This window comes from Camelina sativa, chromosome 16 (genome assembly GCF_000633955.1).
Source record: "Camelina sativa cultivar DH55 chromosome 16, Cs, whole genome shotgun sequence".
NCBI lineage: Eukaryota > Viridiplantae > Streptophyta > Magnoliopsida > Brassicales > Brassicaceae > Camelina > Camelina sativa.
The window spans coordinates 10,560,623-10,576,652 of record NC_025700.1 but is presented as its reverse complement, the minus strand read 5'-3'; the positions used below and the strand labels follow the sequence as shown (position 1 = coordinate 10,576,652).

General features: G+C 35.6%; 2 protein-coding genes, 1 long non-coding RNA gene and 1 pseudogene across 5 annotated transcripts; 3 read left to right on the top strand and 1 right to left on the bottom strand.

Annotated features, from left to right (window-relative positions):
* On the top strand, nt 1,932–4,231 carry LOC104750313. Of its 2 annotated transcripts, XR_002036060.1 has the most exons (5): nt 1,932–2,067; nt 2,297–2,883; nt 2,965–3,032; nt 3,409–3,496; nt 3,889–4,231. XR_002036060.1 is itself a non-coding variant. In XM_019238507.1 (4 exons), exons 2-3 carry the CDS (start codon nt 2,313–2,315, stop codon nt 2,988–2,990), a joined length of 597 nt encoding a protein of 198 aa, XP_019094052.1. In that variant the 5' UTR covers nt 1,932–2,067; nt 2,297–2,312; the 3' UTR covers nt 2,991–3,032; nt 3,889–4,231. The 2 variants fall into 2 exon arrangements, 1 of the variants encoding a protein (XP_019094052.1); XM_019238507.1 differs by lacking the exon at nt 3,409–3,496.
* Nucleotides 4,098–9,417, bottom strand: LOC104750312 (ALBINO3-like protein 2, chloroplastic). 2 transcript variants are annotated; one of them, XM_010472087.2, is made up of 13 exons: nt 8,943–9,416; nt 8,697–8,824; nt 7,896–7,967; nt 7,178–7,279; nt 6,956–7,015; nt 6,749–6,814; nt 6,295–6,342; nt 5,705–5,881; nt 5,570–5,625; nt 5,358–5,475; nt 5,009–5,095; nt 4,670–4,779; nt 4,098–4,550 (listed from the first exon to the last, which is right to left on the bottom strand). In XM_010472087.2, exons 1-13 carry the CDS (start codon nt 9,334–9,336, stop codon nt 4,397–4,399), a joined length of 1,572 nt encoding a protein of 523 aa, XP_010470389.1. In that variant the 5' UTR covers nt 9,337–9,416; the 3' UTR covers nt 4,098–4,396. The 2 variants fall into 2 exon arrangements, with proteins under 2 accessions (XP_010470389.1, XP_019094051.1); XM_019238506.1 differs by lacking the exon at nt 6,749–6,814 and having other exon boundaries at nt 8,943–9,417.
* LOC104750311 lies at nt 9,709–12,364 on the top strand. Its single transcript, XR_761584.2, has 6 exons — nt 9,709–10,317; nt 10,438–10,479; nt 10,563–10,609; nt 10,712–11,837; nt 11,926–12,199; nt 12,276–12,364. It is a non-coding gene; the product is annotated as an uncharacterized LOC104750311 (long non-coding RNA).
* LOC109129477 lies at nt 14,929–15,552 on the top strand (annotated as a pseudogene).

Sequence of the window (16,030 nt, the reverse complement as noted above, 5' to 3'; positions counted from 1 at the left end):
TTTTTTTTTTTTTTTTTTTTTTTTTTTGAGGTTACTCTCCTCTTCGGCGTGGAGAAGAAAGAAGCTCGAGGAAGATGAAGATGTGCGGTGATGATTAAGCAAGAAAACCTCATACAGATTTTGTACCGGCCCGGTTTAATTAGTTGTTGCCAAAATGAAATGTTTCATTTTTTTCTTGTGGTTTGGAAAATTACAAAAATTTGAGCAAAAAAAAAAGTGTTATACAAATATACTGACTGGTCGATTATTAAATGTTTTGTCATCAACAGAAAAAGAAAAGTTTGGGCTGGTTTATTTGAAGTCGGTCGAGTTTGTAGAAATACTAATAAAAGATGTGTTTATCAAAATCATCCAATCAACTCTAGAGAAATTTAAAAACCATTCATTTTTTATAGTTAAGTTTTTGTAAGAAAATTTAGTCAAAGTCATCTTTACATAATAGAAAAAAATAATAAAAGATACATGTATTGCATCTGAATTACATTTATCTTTAAGCTTGTATAAATATTAGATTAAATTATGTGAAGCTGAAAAATATATAGCTTTTTATATTATCTTTATCTTTATCTTCATCTTCATCATAGTGTCTAATTTATATTTGTATTTGACTCTAACACCAAAAAATAGCTAAAATAATTACATGACCATGATCCTTCCGAAAATCATGAATTTGCAATTTGGGGATATAGTTTTATTCGATCATATCTATAATGTAGTGGTGACCTTGGATCCCACAAACCAAACTATCAAATTAGATGTGCATGCATGTAAGTCACGTATTATACAAGATGCACTTCTCTAAGTTCCATGTTAAACAAGAATGGATCAAATTAACAAAATCAGATCGCCACAGTCCAAAATCATTATACCAATACTAATTAATTTTCAGACTTCATAAGGAACATCGAGAAAAAATGGTTATATCTCACTTTCCCACTTCTCTTTTCTAGGGGAAGAGCAGTAATTAGATGTACAAAATGCTGAAACAAATTAAATCAAAATGACATTGTAATCTCTAAAGATATCCAAATAAGGAGAACACATGTCATTAAAATTGACCACTCATGCACCCAAAACCCATTGTCAGCCGCTCTAGATATCACCTTGGTTTCTTTGATAACTCTAGCATCACCGAAAATTAAATTCCTACCTAAAAGCTCTAATGACAACTTTCTTAATTTGGAACCTATGTGTCTTCAACAAATCTCATTAACACAATATGAATCGTCCAAAATGGTGACTTTTCCAGCCGCTTCTCTCCACGCAAATATTTTGTGGGATGAAGTTGTTATCCCAAACAGGAAGATATACTTTTTTTTTTTGTTAAAACAGGAAGACATATTTACTTTTAGAAAACGATGAGATGATGAATTAAACTTTTAAACCTAATAACTCAATATTATGTGTGCATTTCAAAGTCATTGTAACATTTAAGGTATCAGCTAAACCTTCAACGAACTAGTAAAAGACACTAAAAGTCCATTATTTTGATCTTTCTTCTTCTTCTAAACGTAACTAAATAAACAAAACAAAAAACTGAAAGAACCTTTACAAAATTGTATGTCTGTTTTTATCATATGATAAAATCTACCAAAACAATCTACACAAAAAAGACTTGGAACAGAAACCGATCTTTTTAGCAAAAAGAATCAACAAGAAGACTTAAAAGGCTGGCTAAAATAAGGTCCATAACCATAATAATAATTTTGAGCTGGCCTGTTCTGAAGGTAACAACATACTTGGTTTGCGTATCATTTACTCGAATCACACAGTTTTATGATAAACCCAAATCTTTTTCACTCTGCATAAACACAGAGGAGTGAGAACAAGTGGATAGAGGAAGGAAGAGCCACGTTGCGACACAAAACCATGCAATCTTCAGTTTCTGTTTCCTCGACGCGTGTCACTTTCTTTCTTTGTGTTGTTCTCTAACTTTGTCTTGTCTATACACAAGTTTTTGCCTCTGTTTCTCTGTCCGTCTCTGGTCCTTATTCTCTCCTCTCTACTTTGCTACTGAATCTGCCATGAGTTCTTTGCTTTAATTCAAAGTTGCCGCAACCGAAACAGGTTTGTTTATTTTTTTTCTTTAATTACTCGGTTTTCATCTGTTTACATTATAGTGGTGTAAGACAAAGCATTTTTTTGAATTTGTTTCTTTTTTTTTTCCAAAGATGAAGAAACCGTGGAGTTTGATATACTGTTTATCGAATGTGCTTGCATGAAGTTTTTTTTGGTCTGCATGCATGTTGTGTTTTCCTCCAAATATGTTTTGAGTCCAACAAATGATTCATGGCAGAATTAAAGACAGAACCATGAGTCGAACAATGGAGGAGTATCATCAGTCTAATGAGAGTGGAGACAACAAAGGAAGTTGGATTTGGAGTAAGGCGGTAAGCGTTGGGAAGAAGGTTCTGACAGCTGGTGTTGTAGTGTCTTCAGCTCCACTTCTTGTTCCTTCACTTTTTGTCGCCTCTACCATCGCCTTCCTCTCCTCTGTTCCTTTTTGTCTCTTCTTGGCTAACTATGCTTGTACTCAAAAAGTAATGAGTAGTCTTCTTCCTGATACTGAAGAAACTGGTGGAGTTGACAAGGATGGTGAATCTGGATTTGATGAGTACAGCAAGATTGGTAACCGTGAAGGCCGCCCTGCCGGAGCTGGTGAGGCTGCACTTTTCATGGCTACAGATGAATCGATTCCCATTGGGGTTGAGGAACATGAGGAGATGGGGAAAGAGTCAATGAGCTTGCTAGAGAAAATTAGGGATGAGGGTAGAACTGATAAAGAAACCTCTGAGAAAGATTTACAAGAAGATAAAAAGTCCGGAAATACCAAGTCAGACGAGGTTCAAGACCAGCCTGAAAAATCTGAGACTGGACGTGAAGGTTATTTGTTTAATTATGATCACTGTATAAAATTTTAATTTGTGTGAAATAGTTTACTGATGATATTCATGCTTTTTGCAGGGGAACTTGGGGCCACAAAAACTTAAACTTTTACAGGCAAGGATGATGAGGAAACATCTTCCAATGAGGTTTATACTTAATCCTATCATGATGTGAGTTAGTAGCTGAACGATAACATCTAAAAATATCCCCTGCCTCTAGTTAGGTACTACTGGATAACTCCATACTCAGTTTATAACTAGTTGCTTTCCCCACATTTGTAATCTATTGGTCAATAGCTATTAATTTTCACTATCACATATATATTGTTGTGGTTATAATTCTTTCTAGTTATGAGAGTCAGTGAGGGTTAAGATTAGAAAAAGGGATGTCAGTATCCTCATGGTTGTAGTCATTTGTGTTCATCTCTGTTACAATCCCTCGTTGATTAGTACCCAATGGTTCTGGATAACTGACTGAAATTATTGTAACATCATTCTCTGATATCTTGACTAAATGGTTCAGCCGATAGACCAAGCTAGTGGGGCACATGGAACAGGGGAAGAGAAACGAAAAAACACAACTAAGAAAAAGAAGAAAACCGGGCGAGCAGGTAACCGGTTTCTAAAGTCATGTTCTGGGTTGTTTAGTTTGGAGGGCATGCAGACTATCCCTTCGTTCATTGCTAATCTTACGTTGTGCCATTAGCTAGACGTGGTTTAGAATCTTTTGGTGAGAGATGCCTTGAATATGCTCTTGACATGATGTATTTTCGAACGTGATGCTGTTTTAATAGAGTCCATTGTCTAGTTAGGCATGTAGTAGTAACATTTTGAACCCAAATCATTGAAATAGTGGCGGGGGATCCAAATGAATTTTCATTCTTCCTCCCAAGGTTGAGCGACAAAGAAAATGGATCTGATTGTTGATTAAATGTTCTGCATTGATTTCGATTTTAAAGCGAGTGTCAAAGTGATCCAAATATGTATGGCTTTGGATTTGCAGGTGTATAGTGAAGATCAAATATGGGAGAAGATGGAGGCGTTGAGGACGGTGGTCGGATACAGTGTTACAAGGAGTGCCTCATATGCAGAGGAGCTTCAAGCTCTCTATGTCTTCACTGGCGTGGTGGAGCCTCGTCGCTCAAGTTTAAACCAGTTGGACACTCATGATATTGCACATGTTAGTCTTAGACTTCGCTTCCTCATGTCTGCTATCGGAATAATCTAGTTTGATGGTGTGTTTGTGTAGTAGTAGGTTCAGGACTCATAAAGTCTCAAACAAGTGGTGTACTAAATCTCAACTTTGTATGTACTTTTGTTGCGACTTTTCGGATCTAGTTTTATTAGTTTTGAATGGTTTCTAGTATCCACCAATTGAATTTACACATATACACTATTGCTAACCTACAAGGTTATATTAACTATTGAAAATTGAACACTCCCGCGGGAGAGCATAGTATTCAAATACTTACAATGAAGGTTGCACAAGCCAAGGTGGAGAGGATTAGTATTTAGTAATAGTCCTTCCTGCGACTGACAAGATCGCTAACCAGCTCGTTCTCATCTTGACACTGTTCCAGCAGAGGCTTGTACGCTGGATTGTGATCCACTACTACTCGTAGAATTTTTGCAGCTTCATCACTCTGCCCTTCTTTGTACAAAGCGCTGCAGTAGCAAAAGCTTTTCGTTTTCACATTGCACAGGATTCAGTGGTATATATGCTTCTCTATCTATTTCATTAAACTCTCCATAGTGACACTCCTATTTTGCTGTAAAAATAGTACCTTGAAAGAAGCAGCAATGACTCAAAGTAATGCTCTTTGCTCTTAGGATCACCAGGTTCTTTCAGGTTTGCTACTCTTTCCAAGTGTGTTATTCCGCTTTTCATTTTTCCCTGCCAAAAACACCAAGTGTCAACTTCCGATCAAATTCACAAGTATACAAACGTCCACAAAATCAATTTGTTAGGTGACGGAAAGTGCAGAACAAAAAATAACAATAGTAGTATCTTAAAGGAAAATTGGAACTACGCAAACAAGATTACTAAGAATTGACATCCGATTCAGAACCTGTCCTGAGGCCCTTTCATAACAGTCGTTTTCAAAAATGATGAGCGGTCATACCTGTTGTACATATGCAGCACCAGCCCACTGAGATGCAAGCATGAAAAGTTCAACATCCTCAGCGTCAGATGGAGCCCCATCAAGCAACTGAGAGAAAAACAAAAGAATTGTGCTGCTGCTTAATAAAAGAGTCTCATGCTCTTAATCTTACTACACATTCAATAAGCAGAAAGAACCAACTAGATATGTTGGCAGGACAAGAAGAAATAAATAAGTTGGTAAGTGTAAACGTACAGAAAAAGTGAGTGATCGATACTGAACCACCGAATCCAATTTGACCTCAAGAGTACAGAAAGGAAGGACTAATAGGTAGGAAGTCAGGAAAGTGTAAAGGACCGGAAATTCTAACCTTGGAGATAGCAAGCTCCAAATATTGAGTAGCTTCTGCCAACTGCGTCTTCTGCAATAAAGCCTGCCCCATGAGAACCAAACCTCTTACATATCCAGGATCCTTTTCAAGAGCTAATCTGAAAAGAACAATTACACATGCAGTGAACATGGCTAGTGCCTGAAGGTAAAGAATAGTATAGGACCAGGAGGATAGTCTTTGGAACTACACACCGCAGCAACTGAATGGATGTTTCTTTATCACCTTTTGACAAGACCTGAACTGATAGCTGACACCAAATTCATTTAAGAAAAATTGAAACATACAGGTAGGCATGATCAGTAGGTATACATTGTCCAACTACTTACAGAAAGAAGTTCTTCTGGTGTTAGCGTCTGTAGAGAAAGGGTCTGCTCCTGTGAGTCGGAGTCCACATACTTGATCACTGACTCGCTGATCTCCATAGAGTGCCCAACGCTTGGAGAGGCTCCCTGACCCAGTAAACCAAGTTTTGCTCCTACTGTAGGGTGCTTGAGAGATAATTGCTGCAGCGTTGAGATTTCTCGGTGAGGAATTTACACATTTTAACAACCTCAACCCGAAGTCAATTCTCTATGAGTCACCAGTACAGTTGGTAACACAGTTTTCTTTTCACTATGAATCTCTTAAATCAAAAAGTAAATCACTGGTGAACCCACTACGACACTGTCTTTTAACATATCTCATCAACATAGTTGCATCGATTCTGCAGAGACGAAACATACTATCTGTCTATATTAACATTTTAGTTTGGTTTTTAACCTTCAGTTGCAGAAACAACATACAAGCAAGAGAAGTTTTCTTCATTTTAATTTAATTAAAAGCTAACTACCAGCATTCCTCATTCTTCAATACTTGGAGAAGAAAACAAGGAATCACATTTTCCCTGACAAAGAAAAGACAAGACAAGGGAGCATACCTGAAATATATTTACTGAGCTGTTGGTTACCCAATAGACAAGACTTCCCTGACAGAAAAGGAAATGCTAGTTTTCATTAAAAAAATGTGTTCCGAAAAACAGAAGCATGAGTTCTGGTTCCATAGACATAAAACTCAGCAGAAGTTTCAAGAGAAGCAAAAATGAAGGACAATTCAGAGTCTCTAGAAAAAAACGATAAATGGAAGAAAATACATAGATAGAATTAACTGACCAGAGTCAGAATAATCACACGACTAAATAAAGAGTACGAACTAACCCAAAAAAGGTAAGTAATAACACCATTAAAGACAAGAAATAAGAAAGAACGTATGGAAACTGGTAGAGATATAACCAAAAGTCTGAAGGATAAATATTTAGGCAAGAATAAGACGGCCGACCGATTTCTAGAGTGAATTATAAATAGCTGCGGAAGGAGATGGACGAAATTACTTACCTGTGGAATAGCATAGCCAACAAAAAACAAAGGAACACTCAAGATCTCCAAATATAACTTGTAATACTACAAACACAAAAACAAGTAACATCACTAACTATACCCATACATCTTCATGGTAGACAAGAATTCGTGATCCAAGCATACAAAACAAAATTTTGTAAGATGTAAGTAACCAAGGCAGCAAATAAGATTTGTTCAACTCACTCTCATAAGCAACCCAGTCAAGCCGGTAGTTTGACGAATTGTGGGAGAATCAAAAGAAATCTGGAAAAGAATCAAAAGTAAGAAGTAGACATATATAATAATGTAACGTACAATTTGAATACACTATGGTAACAATTATGCAGAACAAATAAATTCTAAAGAGTAAAACGATTAGTATTGATCCATCAAAACATATTTGAATAACCAAGTAATCGCAGGAACCTGTATGTTAATGTAATGGAAGCCAGCAATTAAAATTGGAAAGACTGGTCCAAAAGAACCACCAGGAAGAGCACTTAAATTCTGGAACCACAAGGCACCACCCTGCAAAGATAAGACAGCAGGTCAGTCGCAGAAGCAACATCAGGGAATATTAAAGGACAGGCTCAGGTCAGATATGCTCAATCCTAGTACTAAGATCTAGCTTCCATATGAGGGTCTACGTACAACAACAAAACTAAGACAGACACCATCAAGAGTTTTTCTACTATCATATGGACTTTTAAACTCGATAACACTGATTAGAATCTTTAGATTATAAAAACATACACTACTAGCCAACTCACTACTATTCAAAGCTAGCCTATGTTAGAAAACCAAGCTTCTTTTCCCCTAAGTACGCGAAGTACGCTCTAGTTCGCTGTCGTACATATTTCCCTCCTGGTCTCCTTCTCCACAATTACAATGCTCTAGGAAAATTGGTACTAGCCATAAAAATTTCTGCATACCAATGATAGCTGTTGTTCCATACGTTTAAAGCAAAACTTGAGTATTAGAATTGACTCAGCATTAGAAAAATAAGGAGCAATGGCATAAAAAATGTGTAGTTCGATCAGAAACAAAACACCAGGGAAACAGCTAGCGTACCACCTGACAAACTAGCAGAGTTATAATGCAGCTTCGTGACCATACAAATCATTCTTATGCAGTCTCAACTTACAGAATCAAACCCAGGATGACCATCTAGTGACATCTTCCGGATGCTAGCCATCAACAAGAAAAAGCATGGGAGCTGCAGATGATGAAAGCCAATAGGTAAGTGGGAATGAATATGATGGGAAAGCATTAACTATTTATTAAAAGTTTCAACATAGAAAAGACCATATCATTTATGAAGAAAGCCAGGGATAAAGTACCATCAAAGAGTTTCATATAAGGTGGTATCAAACAGATATACAAGTATGTACAATATGGATTTTTTCTGCGAAAAAAGTCTAACTCTAACTGTAAAGAAGAAGCCCATTTCAATTGTGGCGATTAAATCAAATGAAGAAGCTGCATAGGACACCAACCAACCATGTAAATAAAAACCACAAGGGGTCGAAAACATACTCTAAAGAAGAAAATCCAAAGGAAAATGGCAAAAAAAAACAGTGAACTGGCAAATGGGTCAGGTGATGAGAACCCAAGACAAAAGAATTCAAAGGTTGGGCTTTTCTTACAGAAATTCATATTTCATGCATATAGTTTACTAGTTCAATCTCAAAACTCTTTCTGTAGAGATGTATAATTTAAAAATCATCCACCACTCTCATTGGTAGCTCGATACACTACAAGGAAAACATACAAAGAGAAGTAAAACGAATAGAAAGCTTATAACCAAGTGAAACAGAGTGTCTAACAAAGACGACCACACGAGAACCGAAGATAAAAAGTATAAAGCACGACTGTTCTAGGTAAGTATCTGGTATTGTGACCAACATAGAGTGTAGAAAACATCACAAAGGAAGAATATTTTAACCTGGAGAGATAAGTATGGGAAGAACCACAAAAAGGAGGGGCACCCAATAGCTCGGCTTTCTTTAAGGAAGTGAGAAAACTGATCAATAGATGCTCTTAATGTTGGAGTCGCCGGGATCGGCATAGGCACTGTGAGTAAATGAAACATTAGGGACTATATGCAGAATCAATCAACACCTAAATGTAGCAGCCAAGAAAGATGATGAATTTTTTTAAAAAAAGGTAGAGAGAGAAATAGGAAGTATACACTGAGGTAACAACTCAGAGATGGTCTTCAGTTTCTTAAGTTGAAGAATAAGTAAAGGCAACAAAGCTAATCTAACAGCAACAGTAGAAGATGCAATAATCATCCACCAAGGCAATCCTGTGAATTGATGAAACCCGTCGAGAAAATTAACGACGGCGTGAACGGGTAAAGAAGAATCATCGTTAGGGATGATGATTTCGTGAGACCCAATTGGAAATTCTGGGAAAGAAGAGATGAATCGGCGGTGGAGAGGGGGCAAACACGGCGGCGAGGGAGAGAACAGAGGAGGAGGATGGGAGGAGATGAAGGGTTTAAGAGAGTTGGAGAAGAACAGATTAGAGATACGGTGACGAGAGAAGGAGGCGCGTAAACAACTCCTCCACACTGATGACATTTCCAATTTTTTCTAAAACCCACAAGAGAGACGTCAACGAACAAAAACGAAAAAGAAGAACCGAGTTACGGTATTATGAAAGTAAACCGGTCCACCATCGTTCATAAATTGATAATTCTGGTGTTTAATAATATTTTGTTTAGTTTTGCGATAAAACAAAAGAAATGTTGAACATAGTTCGCTTAGGACTGGTAATTCTTATTTAGATATTTTAAGCACCTCATGTTTTTTTGTTATTTTTGCCGATGTCTTAATTTAGGGATTTGTGCCAAAAGTTTTCAAATCGCCATTGTTTTCAATTTTATATTCTAACATCCAAAAATCATATATATACAATGACACTGTTTTCTCTCATTTGAGAGCAAAAATTAACAAATTCATTGGGCTTTATATAAGTCCAATAGTTAAATTTTTGTGATATAAGTTCATTACAACAGATTGAGTAAAATTAAATTAAAAATTTGGAAAAATGTCGTCTGTCATCTTCTAAATCATCTTTCGGGAAACATCTCATTAATGATTCTGCTTCTCTTCCATGGTTTGGTAAAGTCTTTCTTCTAGGTTTCTTCTTCCGAAATATCTCGCTCTGGATTTTGGCTCGGTTATGGTCTTTTTTCTTCGATGATTGGCCGGATTTGTAAGATTGACTCGATTATCATGTTTTTAATTTCATTTCTCCGGAAATCCAGAATAGAACAGAGAATTTAATTTAATGAATCTGCTTCTATGAGATTTTTCTTCGTCAAGGTCCAATGGCTTGCATAATGTTTTTATTATCACTTCATTGGTACCCAGAGAGGACCCATTTATCTGCCAAACATCTTAAAACTGGATTTGGGGAGAGGATGAAGAGGAGCAGCTCATCCGATTCCCCTGAAGCGACTATGCTGCTGTCTCCCTCTTAGTAATCAGCCTTCTTCTTCGATCGTCAACCTCCGGAGAGCTTTTTTTGGCGGTTTCTTCATATGTTTTCTATTTGAGGTTTCTCCTTCTCCTTTTAATTTCTTTGATCTAATTCTCATGTGCATTATTAATAACACTCTTTGTGTCATGACTTCTTTATTTGTTCCATGTTATACTTTTATGTACTTTTGCTATCAGACTACATTTGGATGCACAAATGGATTTTACAATGTAAAGATGGTAATGCTAATTTGATCCACTCAACTTGAATGTTGTACCTTTAAAACTTCTTCTTAGTATCAACACTATGTCTGGTCTTTCAGGATTTACTTTTGTTTTATGTGACCATGTCTTCTTTAACCTACAATCGGTAATGGCATTGTGTTAATATCATCTCTCTGATCATTCTGCTATATCTATAATGTTTGGAACCACTATCTTGACAAATGCTGTTCATTTTTTTTATATGTAGATGATCATGGCTTCTCGATAGCAACCGCATGGCAACCAACATTATGAGTGCAGTACATGGCAACCAACATTATGAGTGCAGTACCGCTATTCCACCAGAAACCTACTGTAGGGGAATTGTATTATCTTCAAATCTTGCTCAACAATGTCAAGGGTGCCACAAGTTTCGCTCACTTGAAGATTGTAGGAGGTGTTATACATGAAACATTTAAAGAAGCATGTTACGCAAGAGGGTTGATAGATGGAGAATACTAATGGGACAAGCGAAATGGTGGAGTTCATGGTAAGATTTGTTGGAAAGCTCATTCAAGATAGAATTGTATTTGTGGCGTCCGTTACTCAAACTCTGTTTTGATTTTTTCCTTACACTTTAATTTTCCAAATAAATTTCACATTTTAAATAAAATAAACAAGTCAAGATTAGCGATGTTTAAACATAAAGGCTTTCAGTATCTTCAATCTATATATTGCAAATTTTGATATATATATTCACAAATTTTTATTCCCTTCACTGCACCCTAGGGGACGAAATCAAATGATCGAGTTTATCACCGGTTAACAATTAAACTGGGTTACATTATAAATTGTGTCTTCTTTAGAGACTATCAGATTTTGAATCTTATTCTTCTCCACCACATTGATGACAACCTCCCTCAACAATGTAAACATGGTAATGCTAATTTGTTAGACACGGCTTCAATTTTGTACCTTTTAAACTGCTCCTTAATATCCCAAATTGTTTGTGCTGATATCATCTCTCTTATCGTGCTTGAGATTTTAATTGTCCACTATTGAAACGGAAATTGGAATAAATCATTCACACTTAATCTTATGTCGATTTGCCTTTCTATACGACTACTACAAATTCTATCACACCACCCACAAACACGAATTCATACTTGCATCTTGATTTTAAAAACAGAAACTTTTTTTTAAAGAAAATGTCTAATGTTGATGTTGATGTTGTTACGATTTCTACTGAGGCAAATTAAGTGAGCTTTGATGGCTTACGTCTTGGTCGTTTCTCCCAACAAGTTGGTGGCCGTCTACTTCGTTTTTGGGATGCTCGCAATATCAAGAAGGATAACGAATTTATGGGAATTATTCTTATCTTACTCGATGAAAAGGTAGATCTTCTTACATGTTTTAATGTTTAAAAATCTGATTCTTAGTCTCTTCTTAATAGCTAAACCCTTCCTTTTTTTTCCTTTTCAGTGCTCACTAATCAATGCCTTCATCCCATCAGCTTATGCTAGTCAATTCCGTCATGTTATACGTGAGGGTGTAATCTTAAATGTTGGAGAGTTTGAAGTGGGTCGATGCCCAAGGCTCGATAAGATCACTGACTATCCTTACGTCATTCGTTTCCTGCCTGTCACATCAATTGTTGAGGTTGAAGATGTTGGCCCTTCAGTTCAGTGAGAAAAATTCATGTTACGAAACTATGAAGACTTACAATTTCTTGCTAACACCAACAATGAACTCCCTGGTAAAATTTTACTCAAATTGTCTTTGTCCCTCAATTTTAGACTATAACTATGAAATAACTTTTACCCTATATATAGATGTGGTTGGCCAAATCTGCTTTGTTCTAGGATCTAACCTCAATGATCCAACTTCCACTCAGCGTTTGGTAGTGCGATACCGGATGGATACGTAAGCTTACTAATACTCTTTCAAAATTACCATGTATGGAAGAAAATACACATTCACAATCTATACCTACATCTTATGTATTATTAGGTCTGTTAGTGTATACTTATCACTATGTTATGATGTTGCTGCCACCTTCCGAGCACATCTGAGCTCTGGAAATACCATGAACTTTGTCATGCTGGTAACTACCGTGAACCCAAAGATGTTTGCAGGTCTGTAATAATCTCAAATCTCAAACAATTTCTATATTTAATTGTAACTACTAAACTCAAATCTTAGGACACATACTTATTTGTCTTTTTAAAGGTAACCTTTATCTGAACTCCACATCCGAAACAAGGTTCTTTTTTGGCACTGACATTCAGGCAATCCAACAGTTTTCTAACAAGTAAGGATGATAACAATCTTTCTTTAATATGCCACTGAAAAAAACAAACACTAAAAATGTTTCCAATGCATAATGGTTGCGGATGGGAATAAAAAGTGAAAAGGCTTTTACACGGGCAGATACATCAGCTGGAATACGCATGAAAGAAATGGTTTCCATTCATGAGCTTCATGAATTTATTTCAAAATCTGATGAACATGTATTAAGATACTTTCCAAAACTTAACTTTTACGTTAAAATCTCTTTTATTCAAGTCTAACGTTTCTTCTTACATTTTTCAAAAGACACAAGATGCAGATTTCATGGGCAATGCTAAGGTCTTAGGCGTTGTACAAAAGAATGGGTGGTCTTATGTGTCATGTACTGTGTGTAGTCGAAAATTGGACAAGTTTGGAAATGCTCTACGCTGCACCAAATACATTTTACCAAATGTCACATGAGTTGTAAGGTATCGAGTTAAACTTGCTGTGGGGGACGATCATGACCGTGCAACATTTGTAGTATTTGATGATGAAATGACTAAGCTCATCACCAAAACTGCAGCTGCTCTCATCCTCGAAGATGTAAGTTATTAAAATGCTATATCCATATGGTTTTCAACAACTCAAATTCATACAAAAGTTTTTATCACACACTTATAAACACACCCTATAGGGTGATGGAGGCAACAAAGATGAAATACCAAGCTGTATTGAAGACCTGAATGGACAACAATTTCTTTTCCAAATAAAAGTAACCCCATTCAACGTCACTTCTAGCCACGGAACTTTTACAGTTTCAAAACTCAGTGAATCTACAACAGATGTTGGGCATGTGTATTGTTGTTACGAAGCTAATATTTTTCATTATAATTTTTGTTCTATTTTAATCAAACATACATCTTTTCTTTCTTTTTGCTACTACCAAAGAAGGACCCACATTCAACGATAAGTTGGATAATTCTGCAAGTGCTAACATAGGTCAGATTGATCTGAACACACTTGACAACAAATTGGTCGAAATAACAAGCTCTAACATGGATATGTCTAAGAAGAAGCGTAAACGTGGACGTGAGTAGTGCATTGTTAACCAACAATCCGCCGTTTCTAGTGTTTAAACTTTTGTTTTCTATCTTATGCTAAAAGAACTCATGTCTTTTCTGTTTCCAATTTCGTGCAATGTTCTTTAAAAAGAACAATGTTTTTAATCTTTTGTTTTCCATGATAAAGGGAATGAATACGTATTATTAAAACAATTTCTAGTTTAAAAATAAATACGGATGCAACTTCTTTGTTTTAAATACATCTTGCAGCTTTCATGCTCTTTGTATCTTTAGGACTTTATTATCCAGTAACAAGTAGAAGTGTATCTAAACATTTGAGCCTTCTATGCTGTCCCAGTACCCTGCATCTACCATTTTAGTGTCACAAACAATTCAAGATGGAGTCGACCAAAAGACAGAATTCAACATTTATGAGCTATGAATGCAACTATTTTCTTGAATTGAGTGCGATAACATCACAGAGAATGTGTGGTATAATATTGCTGAATCATCCAAGTAAACACTGACTTTAAGTAAAAACAGAGAAAATCTTAAGCAAATCCAAAATGTATCTAACTATAACCAACGTCCGGGTTCTCATCTTTCCAAAAATAAAAAATTAGTTCGTGTAAAGATTTTAATGTAGAGCATCTTATTGACCAAGAGATTATACGATCAATAACATTCAAAATTTCCAAGAGAACGTCATTTTCCTTCAAACATATCCTATGACAAACTTAGTTAAATTTCCAATCTGTAATAGCTTCATAGTTCCCAAATTGGGACGATTTTTGTGTCCATAAATTATACAATACAAATAAACTAAATTGGGGAAAAATAAAATGAAAAACCACTAACACATTAAAAATATTTTCCCTGATCAAATTGAAAAATTAAAAACACAATAGGAATATAATAAACATAGGATAAAACAGTTATGTAGACACTGAAAGATCACTATAATTGAATTTGAAATACTGGTGAACGTGGGCATTTACATTCAAGAAATAAATACTCCACTAAGAACCTTTTTTAAGAATATTAATTCGAACGTCCGAGGAGATTAAACATCCATCACATGTCATTGATCTATTTAAACGATTAAAAATAAACACAATTCACACTTTCAAATTACCAATACTTCTGTTTACAAATGGATCCAAGAAAAGTAGATATAAGATCTATTGGGCATAATCATCTCAAAAGTTGCTGCTTCATCCACTGACGACTACATTAACTGCATCCTCTCTTGCAAAGAATTAGGCACATAGGCTAATGACGAACATGTTCTCCAAAAACTCAACCTAGCTCCACTGGTGAATAAACCACTACTTTCAATCCAATACCTTCCACTAATGAAAAAAACCCTTGTAGAAAACAATCCTGATGCTCACTACATCAAAGGTATAATCTGGTACTTCCTCCTCAATGACTCTGTCACAGGACTCTACCATTTGGGTGTGTCAGCTAATGCAGGGAAGCTAGAAGCTATCTATCTGTATGCCATTATACTACTCTGTAGAGGCAGAGTCGTTGAAGGTAAAAAGTATCTAAACTAGCTTAAATGGACTGAAGACACAACTATGGTTTACAATTGCTGAAAAAAAACAAAATCTCATTAATAGGGATTAGAGTCGCCAGAAAGAGTTGTTATTTAACCTCCCTTCAACACATGAAACCAGCAACAACAACTTTCTGTCACCTGAAGGACATGGACACTACATGTGGAAGGTGTTTCTACTACAAGCAAATGTATAAGTTTATCTTTATGATATAACTTAAACTTGGCATCTAAAGATTTGAAAATCGTTTTTTTTAAGTTTCCCTAAAATGCTTATAAAGCTATGTCTCAAAGCAAAGTTGTTTTGATATTTTCTTTTTCTTTCATGTTTTCAAATTTTTAAGTTGTATGAAATTCTAATTATCAAATAAATTCCACTCTTACATATATTAATTGCATATATATTTATTTCCCAAACAATTGTTAAGAATCTGAGAATGGCAAGCTGATTTACTTTTGAGAGTTACCAAAAAGAAACACCAGAAAAACGTATGATCATTTGTCAAAAAAAAAAAACCAAAATTATTTCAAACAGTTTGCTATTACATTATTAGAAAAATACAGTAAACAAACTGTATAATTTTCAAGCAGTGTTAAGCTATTTCCATTATAAAACAAACATACCCCAATACAATTACAATATCTATCTAAAAGGTCCATTTTAAAATTAAACATACTCTTAGGGCCCGAATGG

Excerpts from the sequence above, each read along its gene's own strand:
- LOC104750313 (XM_019238507.1), top strand. The coding sequence starts at position 2,313 with ATGAGTCGAACAATGGAGGAGTATCATCAGTCTAATGAGAGTGGAGAC. Across the intron at positions 2,884-2,964 it reads ATCTGAGACTGGACGTGAAG|GGGAACTTGGGGCCACAAAA; the intron begins GTTATTTGTTTA and ends TGCTTTTTGCAG.
- LOC104750312 (XM_010472087.2), bottom strand. The coding sequence starts at position 9,336 with ATGTCATCAGTGTGGAGGAGTTGTTTACGCGCCTCCTTCTCTCGTCAC. Across the intron at positions 7,968-8,696 it reads TCCCATACTTATCTCTCCAG|CTCCCATGCTTTTTCTTGTT; the intron begins GTTAAAATATTC and ends CATCATCTGCAG. Across the intron at positions 7,016-7,177 it reads TCCATTACATTAACATACAG|ATTTCTTTTGATTCTCCCAC; the intron begins GTTCCTGCGATT and ends ATTCTTTTCCAG.